We start from the raw sequence: 15317 nt of genomic DNA on the forward strand, positions 1-15317 counted from the left end.
TCCCTGTGGGATCTCCAGGCACCCTCTCCTCCGCTCCCTCTGCTGCTCAGCCTGGACTTGGTCTCGGGCCTCTGGCGCCAGGAGGCACCTCCATGCCGCTTCGTGGGTTGTACGGGTTCTAGACTTGTGCACGTGTTTTACACGCTTCCCAGCCGGTGGAAATGAGGCTTCTTGAGGAAGGACTCCCTTTCTGATTTGTACTGGGGGTCGTGGGCCAGCACCAGCCCTCTGACTACCTTGGTACGTTGCAGTTGGTTGACCAGCCCTCTGACTACCTTGATACATTGCAATTGGTTGACTGACAGGAACCAACACAGGGGCACCGGCATCTCTGGGCCGCAGGGGGCCCGGGGGAGGGGCGGGGGGCGGGCAGAGCGGGTGTGGCCTCGGTGGGTCCCTCGCGGCTCTGCGCCACCTGCGCCCCAGTTCCTGGGAGGACACCCGAGGCAGGTGTCAGGCCATCTGGATGAAGCCAGAGCTGACTGGGGCTCCACAGTGGTGACCTGATGTGTCCCAGGCGCCCAAAGACAAGAAGCCTCCCCTTACTTGTACAAAGAAAAGTAATTCTGGGGGCTTCCCTGGCCGTCCAGTGGTTGGGACTCCACGCTTCCACTGCAGGGAGCCTGGGTTCGATCCCTGGTCAGGAAACGAAGGTCCTGCAAGCCGCACGGCGCGGCCAAAAAATAAAGTAAAGAAGAGAATTATGTGTTTTCCTCAGAGTTCAGTAGCGTAGTGAACTCAGTGCGATCGGAGCCAAGAAAAGACATTTGCTTTGAAACCTTTTCTTATCCGCATCCTGAATTTTGCTGCCAAAGGCTGTGACGTTAGGAGCAGCTACCCCTTTTAAAGGAGAAAGCTGCATTTCCGATCTCGCCTTTTTATCCCAAGACAAGAGGGCCTTACATACGTTTCTTAAGCGGGATACTTGGCCAAGGTGGGTGAGTGGCTGCTGGTCACGTGAGCTGCGACTCGTGGGCGGGGAGGAGGGATGGCAGGGTGGGGGGAGCCCGGCACCCCTCATGGACCGGCCGGATGGTCAACGGCTCAGGTTCTTGGTGACACGCGTGCCCGCGTGTGCACGTGTATGTGTGATCGCACACCTGCGAGGGGAAGAGCTGGGCCTCTGTCCCCACCTCTCCGGCCCCGAGTCACCGTTTTGGAAGCTGGCAGGACAGTTGGCTCTGGCAGCAGTGAGGGGGCATTTGTTGGCCTGTCCTGAGGCCCTCTCCAAGAAGGGTGGGCCTGGCTTCGGCGCTGCCGCCCGACTCACCCTTTGCCCTTCTTTCCATCCTAGGCCAACACTGGGCAGATCGATGGCCCCCGGGAGAGGCACCGAGTCATCAGCAGTAACCTCGCCCTCATCCAGGTGACCCTCGCCTCTGTCCCTTATGCTTCATGCGCGTCGCAAACTTGTGTCTCCTCCTAACTGTGGGGCCGCGGGGCGGAGGGGGGTGTCTCACGGAGCCAGGAAGCCTGAGGCAGCAGTAGGCTGGGCCTGGATCTGGACGGAAGCGTTTGTATCCAGAGCCTCCTGGGCTCCTCTGGCAGGGGCAGGCTGTGGCCACACCGAGAACTGGGCCCAGGTCACACTGGCATGCAGGCGAGACCATCACTGGCCAGCAGGCTGCCCCGGGCAGGACACACAGACTCAGGAGGGGCCTTGACTTCTCACCGGGGCTCCAGAGTCCGTTTGCACCTCTCCGCTGGGCATCTCCAGAGCAGTGTCCCCAGATCCGGCCCCGTCGCCTGCCCTCCTCACACCCCTCTTTGAAGTCCCAGACTCCGTCTGCTTTGGGCTGGAAGCTCTCTCTGGGGTGGCCCAGCTCAGGGGCCTCATCCGTAAGACGGGCTGCTGTGTGGCTCATCGGGTGGGATTCGCGTGCCCAGTGAGCGACACTCCCGTCTGACCCGGCTAGAGACCCAACAGCCCTCAGCCTGCCTGTGTCCCTCACCCTTACATCCGGCCACTCTGAGGACCCTCCCCTGGGCCGCCCGGAGCCCAGCCCCGCTGCCCTGGCCTCCCCGTCCAGGCACCTGGGCTCCACTGCGCTTCTGCACGGCCCCTGCCTGGCCTCTTCTAACCCTCGAGCTCATGGGGCCTCCTCCCCCTGGAGCCCCTTTGCCGGCCCCCTTGTCCAGGGGTGGGCCCGGCCCCCTCCCCTGCTGGGATGTCCTTTCCCCTCCCCGTCACCCGGTGGGGTCTCTCCTCAGACCCGGCTCCAGCCTGGCACTGGCTGCCTCTCCGGGCCTTGCGGGCGCTGTCAGGCCGTCCTGGATGCAGTTTTGTGTTTAGACGTCTGCCTCGTCCACGGAGGTGCTTCACAGGGGCCGGGACTACAGCCTGTGGCTGAAGCCCCTGGAGGTTAAAGCTCTCATGAGGCCCCGGCAGAGGGTCTGCAGGGGCGGGTGGTAAACGCCTTGGCAACAGTCACTGGTTTTGCGTTTCTTTTCCTACCGAATCCTCCTCAACCAGTGTTGATCAGGTCCTGCTGTGGGCAGGCCCTGGCCTGGCACGTGGTCCTGTCACAGCGTGGATGCAATCGGTCTCCTTCATTTTTTAAAAAGCTTAACATCAAAGCATAAAGGGTGCAGTAAGTTCCATACTTAAACTTTTAAAATAACTTCAGCGTATTCTATCACGACAATGTACCCAAGAGTGATACGTGAGCCAGGACCTCACGGGTAAGAGGGAAGGGCAGCCAGGGGCTGGCTCTGTGGGGCCTGTGCAGACCTGCCGAGCTCGGCCCGTCCACTCACAGACCCGTCACCCTGCGGGGCACCTGCAGTTACAGGCTCCTACTCGGTAAGTTATACTGCAGTGAGAGCGCTCTCCTTTTGCATAGGTTTCTTAAGAGAACTTCCTACAAGTTCACAAGGTATGAACAGTTTAAGGCTCTAGATGTTTTCCGAAAGGATTACAAAACATCTGATCTCTTGGTGCACCAGCACTAGTATTAATAATTGAAATGGGACTTCCCTGGTGGCGCAGTGGTTAAAGAATCTGCTTGCCAGGGCAGGGGACACGGGTTCGAGCCCTGGTCCGGGAAGATCCCACACGCCGCGGAGCAGCTAAGCCCGTGTGTCACAACTACTGAGCCTGTGCTCTAGGGCGCAGCAACGAAGACCAGACTCAGCCAAAGATAAATAAATAGATTTATTTATTTAAAAAAAAAACACAAAACTTCAATTATTAGTTCCTCATAAGCTCACCAGCATGGGAAGGACTCTTCTAAACCCTTTCTGTGTTTGCAGACACATGGATGTGCCCACAGACACAGACCACACGAGTTCCCATGTTTCTATGCATAAAACATGCTATACTGTACGTGTAACTTTGTAAATAGCACTTTTCTCTTAATAGTGACTTAACGAACGGACGTCACTCTGTACAGAGCAGCTCCAATCACCATGGTGATTATGTGCTTCTTTGTCCACATGTGCACGTTTCCCTGGGAAAATGCTAGATCATCAGGTATTTAGATAACTTAAACAAATTTCCTCCCAGAATTCCTGTATCAGTTTTACCACCATCAGTGTGTAAGACAACCATCGTCCCACCTGTTTGTCCGTGTGTACTTTGTACTGTCGACCTTTGAGTTTTAACTTTACTCCATCCGACAGGTAAGAAGTATACCCCATCCATCCATTTACCCGATGAGCAGAGACCCCAGTGCCAAGAAAATCAAACAGCACTTACTTTTTAATAGAGGAGGACCAGCCCTGGTTACAAATAACCCTAATCCTAACCTTCCACTGGGGATTCAGTTTTCCTGATTACTAGGGATTTGATCATCTCTTGTGTGTTTCTTGGCCGTTTGTATCTCCTTTCTGTGGATTACCTGTCATATCCCTTATGCATCGTTCCATCACGTTATCTTTCTATTATCATGATGGTTATGGTTGATTTGGTAAAATGGACTCATTATTCTGGATACTAATCTTTTATTAGTTATGTAAGACGGAAATACTTTCTCCGAGTCTATCCCTGCCTTTGTTTAGTGGTGTCTTTTATCACACACAAGTCACGCTTGGACTTTGTAAATCTTACCTGTATTTTTCTTTATGGATTTTATATGTTTCATCTTTAGTAGGAGGCCTTCCCTAATCCAAAATCTGAAACACATTATTCAATACTTTCATCCATTTCACACTTTATGTTCTTATGTTTAGGTATATGTGTGTGAACGGTGTAAAGTCAGAATCTATTTTATTTTTCCAAGCAAATATCCGGTTTCTCTTACCTTACGTATCCCATCCTGATTTGAAATGCCACCTTTATCATAGTAAACTTTCATATATTCATGATTAAACTTAAAATTTTCACATATTCACGGTTCAATTCCTGGACCCCGTTCTGTCCTGCTGACCTATTTGTCTATTTCTCTGCCAAGCCCCCCAGTTTTAATACTATAGCTTTAAAATACGTATTCATAATGAAAATGCCAAAATTCCCATTTTCTTTCTCAAAGTTGTTATGGCTGTTTTTGCACATCTGCTCATTTTTGTGAGTTAAATTTAAAATGAGTTGTCAGGTACCGGGAAAAATCCTGGGACCCTGAGTGGAATTCCGTGTGTGAGCTGGGGCGTGTTCTCGTCTGCGGAGGCTGACTGGCCTCGCGTGTGCGCTGGGGCCTCAGCTCCGACAGCTCTGGTGTCTCCCGGGGGTCCTGGGCGTTTCCGGGGGGGGCAGGGGCACTGTCCGTGCCGCTGGAGATCACAGCACTTTTGTCCAAACCGGTTAGAGGGGCTGTGAGGAAACACGGGGGGCCCTTGACCGAGGACCCTACGCAAGATGACGGGGAAGGACGGGGCGGGGCAGCGGTTCCCGCAGGGATCGGGCTGAAGGGGGTGTTGGCTTTGTTGCGCTCGGGCGAGGTCAGCAGACCTGCCTAACGTCTGGTTCCTGCCGGCAGGTGCAGGCCGCCGTCGTGGGGCTCCTGGCCGCCGTGGCGGCCCTGCTCCTGGGCGCGGCGTCGGGGCAGGAGCTGGACGCGGCGGAGGCGGAGGTGCTGTGCGCCAGCAGCGTCATCACTGCCTTCCTGGCGGCCTGCGCCCTGGGTGAGCAGCCCTCGGGGTCCTGCGCGGGTCGGGGCACCGCTGAGTCTTCACACCCACCTTGACCTGGAGGGCGGCGAGGGGGTCCCTGCCCTCTGCTGGGGCGGAGACACGTCTGTCTGTGACTGGCCACCGGGAGGGCCTGGGCGGGGCCTGGGGCAAGGCAGGTCCTGCACCCCCTCCCCCGCCGGAGGCCACCACGCTTCACGCTCCTTTTGGAGCCCTTGCGAATATCTGAAGCTCTCTTGTCCCTTACTTTATGTCTCAGCTCCCTGCACGACGGCAGCTCCTCTGAGAGGGCCTGCGTGTCCTCTTCTACCATCTGCTGTCCCCACCCTGCTCGTGCCACGCTGCCTCAGGCCCCGGGGGGAGCTCCCGCGCATCAGCAGGGAGCCCAGTGGCTGCGCATCTGTTCACCACGCAGCACTCCCCGAGCCTGTGTGCCAGCTTCTGTCCCAGAGCCCGGGACGCGCTGGGGCCCCACGCTGCGGGGCTCATCCCAGTTCAGGCTGATCCCTCAGTGCGCGAGCACACGCGTGACTCCAGTCTCGCAGCCTCCCCTGACTCGCTCACAGTCACGCTGTTTGCTTCACACGCTTGTTCACTTGTGCACTGTCCGCTCCTCCACCAAGTAGTGTGAGTGCAGAGCCCGTGGTTCTTTCCACACTTAACCCAGGCACCGGTCAGCTCCCAGGTTTTCTGAATGGACAGCGGTCACACTGGTTCTCTCTGGGCCGTGTCTGTGTGTATCCCGCAAAGCGCATGCAGGTCCAGGAAGAGGGGTAGCCTTATCGAGCCGACTGTTCACTCGCCTGACCCCCAGAAGGATGCAGCTGGTTATTCGGTGGCTGTGGTTCCTACCAGGCGGCCGCATCCCCGTGTAGGAGCCCAGGTCGGGGCAGGGCCGGAGCGCGGAAGCCCAGGAACAGATTCACAGACCTGCTGCATGCCTGCACATCTGGGCCAGGGAGGGGCTGAACCTTCTGAGAGAACAAGGCTCCAGAAGGCGGTGCCGCTCCCGGGGGCCATCCTGGCTCCTGTTTTACAGAGGAGAAGACTGAGGCCTCAGATGGGGTGCACCTCAGTGGCAAGGACATAGCCGGGATTGTCCCAAGATGAGGGGGACTCAGGAAGCGTGGCTGGTGGGCCACAGCACCACCTGGGCCTGTCTGAGCCATAAAGCCGGGCGGTGGTGCTGGTGGTTTGTAATAAGTGATCTCAAACGGGTGGTGTCCTCTACGCATGCCTGTGGGATTGTCACCAGACCACCGCTCAGCCAGGCAGTGTCAATTCACTTACAAATGACATTGCAAAAGAATAAAGTTGCTGGGACCTGGTCACAACACAGCACAGACTGTGGCCAGCAGCGTTCGATGGCACCAACCTGATAACTGTGATTACTTTTAGAGTTACAGAACGCTGAGTCCAGCGTTAAAACAGCAGTGGCCAAGATGGAAAGTGTCTTCTTAAAGGCCACGCAAGATGCTGTTGGATTTTGTCCCAGGCAGCGTGGCGTGGGGGGTGGAAGCACGTCACAGTGGCCTCAGAACCGAGTCAGAACAGAAGCAGGTCCTGGGAGGCGTAGCGGCCACGAGGAAGGGCCTCTCGGGTCCAGCAGGGACGTCGCCCTGCACTCGCGGCCATGTGCTGGGCCCTGGCAGCCCCTCAGGCCCCCAGTGCCATGCTGCCTTCTGTGTGCCGCCCCTTCCCTCCCTCCCGCCCTCCAGGGACCACCTGCACTGCTGCCCCACACTGTCCCAGACCCCACCCTGCCGTCTTCCCCGCAGGCTCTGCCCCTTGGAAACCACTCACGGGCCAGTTGCCTTGCCCGCCCCGGGGCTCCCGCTGCTCAGAGCGGTTTGGGGTCCGTCTTGCTGCCAGGAGGGCTGTGAGCATCACGCCTGTAGTTCCCGAGGCTGGGAGCCCGGGCACCACCTGCCTGTGTCTCCCCGACGGTTCAGGGAGTCATCAGGATGCTTGGGCTGCTCCACAGCGTCAAGCCCGCGAGACACAGGGCAGAGTCCAAGCCTCGCACCCCAGTGCAGGGAGGGACCCCGAGAGCGGGCGGCTCCGTGGGTGCAGCGAGCTCCTGGGCGGCCCTGCCACCTGCTCACCGGCCACCTGTCCCCTCCCCCTGCAGGGATGTTGATGGTCTGCATAGTGATCGGCGCTCGAAAGCTCGGGCTCAACCCGGACAACATTGCGACGCCCATCGCGGCCAGCCTGGGAGACCTCATCACCTTGTCCATCCTGGCTCTCGTCAGCAGCTTCTTCCACAAACACAGAGGTAGGGCCCGACGCTGGGGTCTGTCCTTTCGTCGGCGAGGCCTGGGGTCACTGGGCAGATGGGGGTCGCCCCCCAGGTGCCGCCGGCTTTTCCAGTGCACCACGGGGACAGGTGTCTCCGGGCAGCAGACGTACAGGTTGTCAGTGCCCACCTCTGACAGAGGCTGGCCTGGGTGCTTCAGCACCTCCTCACGGGAGGCACAGTTCACGCCAGACACACGCCAGCTGCCCGAGAGGTGACTGCAGGCCGGAGTGGCACAGCCAAGGAGGCAGAAGCCAGGCTCCTCAGAAGGCGGCCTGTGACGTGGTCAGCCACCGACGGGGCGTTTGCACACGTTCTGGGAACAAGACCTTGTGGCCACCGCCCCCCCCCCCCGACGTCGCCCAGGTCCGCCCGGGACCCAGCTTGGCTCACACCCTGGACGCTGTGGACACATGGCAGCGCCTTGCCGGCGGCTCCCTCGCTGCCCTTGCACCGCTGAGCACCCGCTCCGAGTGTCCCGTCTGTGGCCTCCCACCTGGTGTGGCCCCCCCAGGATGGCTGCACACCTGTCCGGATCTAGCAGATGTCAGTTCCAAGTGCGGTCCCGGCTTCCATGCGTGGAGTGGACAGCAACGAAGCTTCAACGTGGGGCATGGTGGGCCCGTGGACCCAGAGGTTTAAGGAATTGCCGGTTTTACATGTGGGCGACAGAAGTGGCCCAGGAAACGCTCCCAGTGAGGGTGGCATGGCTCCGCGAGCTCCAGCCATCCAGGAAAGGCCTGCAGCAACAGGAAGGGATGGTTTGGGAAGATGCTGGAAGTTCACGAAGTGGAGGTGAAGATCTAGCAGACGCCTTAATCTTATTCTTCAAACAGTCTGAATTTCAAAGATTTGTGCACCGACTAGTTATGGAGTCTGATTTGCAAAGTAATTTTGAGTTACCGGCCTCCCCGGGTCCTCCTCCCTTTTGCACCCAGCCCCAGGCCTCCACACACACCCTGGATGTCAAGTCCCGTTGGGTCACCCATCCCTGCGGAGAGACACTGGGTTATCTCGGGGTTCCCGGCTGGGCAGCAGTCAGGTGGGTCCTCGCTGACGAGGGCGAGCCTGCGGCCACTGCGCCTGTGCTGTCACCAGGGAGACGGCCACGGCGGCTGGGAGGCTACGGCCCTGAGCGGTGACGCTCCCAGCTGCCGCGTCCAGGCCAGCGGATACCTGCCGAGGCCCTGGGCCCATCTCTTGCCCAGGACGCTCAGGGCACAAGGATGGCCACAGCTGTTTCCTGCGGAAAAGGGCAGGGGCCCCAGGCCAGGCCTGCGCGCTGGGTGGGGGGGCCTGTGCTCTGGGCGTGGCCGGGGTTGGCGGGCGCTTCTCCACAAGGCTGGTGAGTCACCACGTGTGCGGGTAAGAGGCGGGCGGGTGAGTGGCCACACGTGCCCTGTGCGTTGGGCTCCGGCAGGCGCCCAGGTTCCTGAGGCTGATCCAGGCTGAGGTCCGTCCTCGTGGCTCCTGCCGCCTGGAGCGGGTGACACAGGGACACGAGCCCCTGTGAGAACGTGGGCCCTGGGGTGGCCTCAGCAAGAGCAGAGCCAGCATTGCTGCCCACGGGTGTGTCCTGCTCGGCCACCTCCTCCCAGGCTGTCCGAGCAGGTCGGTGAGAGCAGGAGAGTTGGGTACACGAAGTGCCGAGCGCGGCACTGGCCACGGTCACGACCCCGTAAACGGAGCCGTGAATAGCGAGGCCGGGCTGAGAGCAGGCCGAGGAGGGCACGTGTGTCGGAGAGCCGCAGGGGTGTCAGCGAAGCAAAGGCAGGTGCGGCGGGGATCGAGGTGGACAGGAGCCCGTCAGCCGCGTGACAGGAGGTGCAGGGGACGGTTCATCCAGACTGGTGGGGACAGGAGCTGTTCCTCGGGCCTCTGGGGCCCTGAGTCCCCACACACCTGTCACCTCCGCCACCCAGCCACAGCCTGGACCCCACCCTGAGCTCCAGCCCCACGGCCCACACGCCCCCTCTCTTCCCCCCAGACAGTCGGTATCTGACGCCGCTGGTCTGCATCGGCTTCACGGCCCTGACCCCCCTGTGCATCCTCATCGCCAAGCAGAACCCGCCAGTCGTGAAGATCTTGAAGTTCGGGTGGTTCCCCATCATCTTGGCGATGCTCGTCAGCAGGTGCGTGGGTGGCGACGCCTTGGGATCCGGGTGGGGTGAGCCGTGGCCTCGGGCGCCTCCACCACGCTCTTCGCTCCTCATTTCCCCCAAGAACCCTGGGCCTGGTGTATTGTGAGGGGCAGCCCTGTTCACAGGAGACGAGCACCAGCCACAGCCCCGCTCCCCTGGCCTCACGGCCACAGCTCTGTGAAGGCCATTCCCGCAGCCCAGCCACTGGTGAGACCTACAGGGCTGAAGGATCAGTGCCCCGGGGCCCTGGGCCCTCCAGCCCCATCCTTGGGGGCACTTTCTGCTTGTGGACCCTGACGGGGGCCACCCCAGCCCTCTCCCATGTGCTCTCCTGAGTGACTCGGGGAGCGGAGGCTGTGGCCGAGGTGTCTTTGCTTCCAGAAGCTCGTGGACTCCAGGCCTTCGCTGAACCCCAGGGTTGGTGGGGCCAGGTGCTGAGCAGCTTCGGGGAGCGGGGGTGGGAGACGTCACATGGGCCCCTCTTCCTGCTGAGCGCACCTCAGGGCTGTCACGTGGCAGGGCCCAGCCAGCTAAGCGGCCTCGGAAAGGGTCTGGTGGGGCCTTCTGCAACAGCCGAGACTCAGAGCAGAGGTGGCATCGGGACACGGAGACCAGCTCGGCCACCCCGGATGTTTTGGGCGGGTGACAGGCTGACACGGCGGTCTGCGTGGTGAGGGCTGGCCAGCGTCCACTCTAATCGTTTGCCATCTCCCCCCCCCACCCCCCACAGTTTCGGGGGGCTTATCTTGAACAAGACCATCTCCAAGCAGCAGTTCCGAGGCATGGCCGTATTTGCCCCCATCATTTGTGGTAGGTACTGGGTCCCGTCACCTGGCTTCTGGGTGGTGGGGCAAGAAGAGCGGCTATCTCAGAGGTCCGGGCCCCGCCCCGGGAGGCTGCTGTAGCCCCCGCTCCTGCAGGTCACACCTGCCCTCACGGGCCCCCAGGACCAGAGCTGATCCCAGAGCCTTGAAGGCTTTAACCCGGGATCTGCTGGCACCTGGGGCCAAGTGTGGCTTCAGAACCGGGGTGGTGGCCTCTCGTGGCTTTCCTTTTAACTTAGACTCACTGATGACACTTAAAAAGTCAGGCATTTACACAGAGAAACCAGGATTCCTGTCTTCTCCTTAAAACACAAGGCTGTGACAACACTGGTTCACGGTGGGTGGGTGGGTGGGTGGGGGGGGAGGAATCAGCTTGCCTCAATCTCTTCCATCCCCTGGGTCTCCTCCGGACACTCCACTGGTTCACCTTCCAGGCTTAACTCTGGGCATTTAGCCCAAGCTCAGCTTGTGTCTAGTTTCTGGTAAGGCTCTGTAAGTGGGGCCGGCTGGTCGGAGAGGAACGCGTGTGACAACCCACTGCCCAGGCCGTCTGCAGTGTCCTGTACGTGCCAGGCAGGCCTGCACCCAGCCGAGTCCACAGGGCCTCTCCCAGTGCCAGGCCGGCCACTGACGAGGAGGACAGCAGCAGCTGGCCCAGAGGCCACAGGCCTAGAGGGTCCCCTGGGGTCCTCTGCTCGGTGTCTGTAGGGGCTGAGTGAGCACCGCGAATGACCTTCGCAGGGAGGCGAGGTGGGCGGTGGGGAGCAGTGCAGGGCGGGCTCCTGGGCGACCCGCGTGGCAGCTGGCTGGTTGCGGGCTGGCGGGAACGGAGCCCCAGGGAGACAGGAACCTGGATTAAGGGCCCAATGTGGAAAGGCCGCCAATTTATTTTTGTCTTTTATCTTTTATCTTTTTTTTAAATAAATCATCGTGGGCTAAGCAGAATAGATCTGCGGTCACCCTCTGCCCACGGCCATTCTTTGCATCCTCTGGAGCAGCTGGGGCCTCTGCCCACGGCCATTCTTTGCATCCTCTGGAGCAGCTGGGGCCTCTGCCCACGGCCATTCTTTGCATCCTCTGGAGCAGCTGGGGCCTCTGCCCACGGCCATTCTTTGCATCCTCTGGAGCAGCTGGGGCCTCTGCCCACGGCCATTCTTTGCATCCTCTGGAGCAGCTGGGGCCTCTGCCCACGGCCATTCTTTGCATCCTCTGGAGCAGCTGGGGCCTCTGCCCACGGCCATTCTTTGCATCCTCTGGAGCAGCTGGGGCCTCTGCCCACGGCCATTCTTTGCATCCTCTGGAGCAGCTGGGGCCTCTGCCCACGGCCATTCTTTGCATCCTCTGGAGCAGCTGGGGCACATCTGGCCCGGTTAGGGGTCATCCTCCATAGGGATGAGGCAGTGGGCAACCCAACCGCCCTCTAAAGGGGACAGTTGCCAGGGGCGGGCCCCGCTCTCTGCCTGGAGGGGCTCTGAGGGGCCTTTGTCACTGGGGCCTGGGGCCCCAGCAGAGCTGGCCACGGTCAGCTCCCCAGGACGCCAAGAGCCCCCCCCTCAGTGAGCCCCAGCTCGGCTGCCACACAACCCTCCCTCCCCTCACTCTCGGCCCTCTTTCCTCTCCTTCCCGCCTTGAGGTGAAAAGTTCCTTCCTTGAGTGGCTTCCTGAGCCCTCCCCACCCACTTCCCTCCCTCCCTCCCTCCCCCATCACACCTCCTTCTCCTTAAGAGCTGCCCCCTGTCAAGGTGATGCAGCTACTACCTCGATACCTCATTCACGAGGCCCAGGCCACACTTGTCTGGTGCCAGACACGAGATCTGTGGGCAAGTGGGAGGGAAAGAAAAGAAGTCAAGGGCTGAACCAGTCAAGGAAGGCTTCCTGGAGGAGCTGGACTTAAGGGATAGAACTCAGAGACTGGCATAAAGAAGGAGAGATTCCTTCTCTTTGCAGGTGTTGGTGGCAACCTGGTGGCCATTCAGACCAGCCGGATCTCCACGTACCTGCACCTGTGGAGCACGCCTGGGGTCCTGCCCCTCTGGATGAAAAAACGCTGGCCTAACCCCCGCTCCACGTTCTGCAGCTCAGGTGGGTCTGGGGTCTTCCAGAGGCCACGTGGCCGCTTCTTTTAAGAATCTGGTGTCTGTGGCAGTAGACCCCTCAGCCCAGCCCCGACGTGCCAACGTGGCCTTCACCGGTCCGTTCGCAGCCGGAGGCACACCAACCATCTCCAGGTACTGTGAGAGATGGAGGAGCCGATCCTACCCCTGGGGACAGACAGGCTCCAGCAGAGCAGACGCACACGGGATTCCAAGTCGTGCTGTGCGCAGAAGGGCCTCGGAAAGGCTGGCGGGAGGCATCCCCGCTGAGGACGAGCGGGGGCGGGGGGCTGGGGCGAGGCCCCGAGGGGCAGGCGCTGGTCCTGCAGGGCCTGAAGCTTGAGGAAGGACCACGGAGTCTGTTCTGAGAACCGGGGACCCAACGCTGTGTCGTGTCTTTTGTTACTTTTCAAGTCCTATTCCTCTGCCCCCGCCTGGCCGGGAGGGAGGGGGCCTGGCTACCCCCCCAAACTCCAGCCTCTCACCTCCGGGGCCAGGACGGGAGGGGGGGGGCTCGTGCCGAGTTGTCTTCCGTGGCCGCTGACCGTTCGCGTTCTGACTCACCAGCGTCTGGTCTGGGATGCAAGGCAGCAGCTCAGGGACCTCAGCTTGTGCTGCTCCCCGGGCCGCGGAGCCCCGGCCAGCCCACCTCATCCCTCCACCTTCCAGAATCTTACGTTCGTTTCATGCGACGTTCAGGGCTGTTGGATGAGTGGTGAGAGGGACAGGAAGTGTGTCTGCCTCACCTTGTCTGAAGTGGGGAGTCCCCGTGTATCTTCTGACTTGTCGTCTGTATATGGAAAGGCTCTTTACCCTGTACTGCATGCACTTCAGCGGGCACCTGTCTTAGGATCACAGGCTGGGGGCTTATAAACAACACGCGTTTCTCACAGCTCTGGAGGCTGGACATCCAAGGTCAGGGCACCAGCACTGGTGACGCCCGGCCTCCTGGCCCACAGACAGGGAAGAAGGGGGCGAGGGAGGTCTTCGGGGGCCCTTCACTCACGGGGGCACCTGACCACCTCCTAACAAACACCATCATTGCGGGTCAGGTCACAACTTACGGATTTGGGGGGAAAGCAAATATTCGGTCTGTAGCAGCACATATTTACCGAATTCTCGCTGTTTAGTCTTTCTGTAGATTTTCTTGAGTTTTAATGCCAGCTGCCAAATAGTAATCATTATTTTGCTTTTGCCTCTGTAAGTTTTTAAAAAATCCTCTTTTTCAAGTTAGCCCTCATCTGAATTTTCACCATGATCGTTCTGGAGCTCTTGTGCGTCCTCACCCTCTCGCTACAAGTTATCTTACGGTAGACTTCCTAGTTACGTTTGATTTGTCCTCCTTTTCTTTCTTCAGCTGATGAAACGCTTTATGGTTAACTCAGAAGGAAACGGAGACGGACTTACTGCAGTTCCCATTTCTGCCTGAGAAGCTGTCGTGTCCCCACGGGTGGTTTCATGGCGGTTGTAAACTGTGAAATCCCATTTCGCGCAGCGTCTCAAACCCATGAGCACAGACACTGAGGAGAGTGTGCCGATGGGCGTCCCCAGGTCCTGCGCGAGGGAGGGGCTGCCCACGCCGGAGCCTTCGGCACCCCCCGAAGCCCTACACGTCCTCCTTCCTCCGCCCGGGGCCTCGGCTTCCCACCCCCACTCCCCACCACTTGAGCCCGGTCAGCCTTCCGCCTAGTACCCGTCAGGTTTGAAATGGCTTTTGTTTCTGCTACTTGATGCTGGTTCTTCTCTCTTCCCTACGACGTCAGCTCCCAAGGGAATGAGAGGCCGCATCCCTGTCGCTAGACAAGCTGCACACGCGGCTGCTCCGGAAACACAGGCAGCAGGAAGAGGGGCCGCGGGCGCCTCCCTGCCAGCATCTCATGCTGCCTCCCCTGCTCCGTTTCTTCCAGAAATCAACTCCACGTCGGCCCGCGTCCTGCTCTTCCTGGTGGTTCCAGGCCACCTGATCTTCTTCTCCATCATCTACCTGGTGGAAGGCCAGTCAGTCCCAAACGACACAACCTTCGTGGGGCTCTACCTGCTGGCGGGCCTGGTCCAGGTAACGATGGCCCCTGGGGTCCCATCCTGGGAGAGGTCCCTGGACACGCAGGACACAGTCCCCACCTTCTGGAAGTCCAGTCGGTCCATCCAAGCCCAAGGGCGTGATCAAGACGCACTGCTACAGGCACGTGTGGACTTCAGTCAGGCCGTTTTCCGAGACTCTAGCTGGGAGGGCTGGGGCCTCTGCAGGGTAACGGTGGGCTCCAGTGGGCACTCCCATGAGGGCGGCGTCAGCGTGTCCGTGACCCTGAAGGACAGGCTGGGGAGCCTGGGAGACTGTCCAGAGCAGCGGCAGGGAAGTGGCTGCGGGAACCTGGGACCTGGCCAGGGCTTGAGGTGCCTCCACGAAGGACCGGCTGTCCGGAGCTGCACTTCCAGCCAGACCCCTGTCCGAGTCTCCGAGGCGGTGGGTGGAGCTGGGCGGTGCGCGGCCGCCAAGCTGCGCGGCACACCCGAGAGGAGCCCAGGGAGGGCCTGGGGTGGATGTGTCCACCGTGGTGTCCGCTCTTGAGATCTGCTGGTTTCTTGGTGACACGGGCTTTCTCCTCGGCCATCATCACCTTGTGTCCGCTCACCTCGTGACAGGTGGCGATCCTGCTGTACCTGGCGGAAGCGATGGTTCGGCTGACATGGAACCGGGCCCTGGACCCGGATGACCACTGCATCCCCTACCTCACGGGGCTGGGGGACCTCCTCGGGACCGGCCTCCTGGCACTCTGCTTCCTCGCCCACTGGCTACTGAGGAGTGAGACGGCGCTGGACGGCACCTCAGAACCAGCATCTGGACCTTCCTAAGGAGCCCAGGCATCCCTGTCGCTCAGGAGAACCTTCCCTCGTG

The 15317-nt window shown here is 60.2% G+C and overlaps 1 protein-coding gene across 1 annotated transcript in view; it reads left to right on the top strand.

Moving 5' to 3' along the window:
- Positions 1-15274, top strand: part of SLC41A3 (solute carrier family 41 member 3) — a 44647-nt gene extending 29373 nt beyond the window's left edge. Inside the window, exons 3-10 of the mRNA XM_065885026.1 lie at positions 1295-1366; positions 4914-5058; positions 7196-7342; positions 9351-9495; positions 10235-10314; positions 12276-12410; positions 14329-14477; positions 15065-15274. Coding sequence (XP_065741098.1) covers positions 1295-1366; positions 4914-5058; positions 7196-7342; positions 9351-9495; positions 10235-10314; positions 12276-12410; positions 14329-14477; positions 15065-15274 — 1083 coding nt within the window. The remainder of the gene's footprint in view (positions 1-1294; positions 1367-4913; positions 5059-7195; positions 7343-9350; positions 9496-10234; positions 10315-12275; positions 12411-14328; positions 14478-15064) is intronic.
- Positions 15275-15317: the final 43 nt, after the last annotated feature.

Source organism: Phocoena phocoena, chromosome 10 (genome assembly GCF_963924675.1).
Source record: "Phocoena phocoena chromosome 10, mPhoPho1.1, whole genome shotgun sequence".
NCBI lineage: Eukaryota > Metazoa > Chordata > Mammalia > Artiodactyla > Phocoenidae > Phocoena > Phocoena phocoena.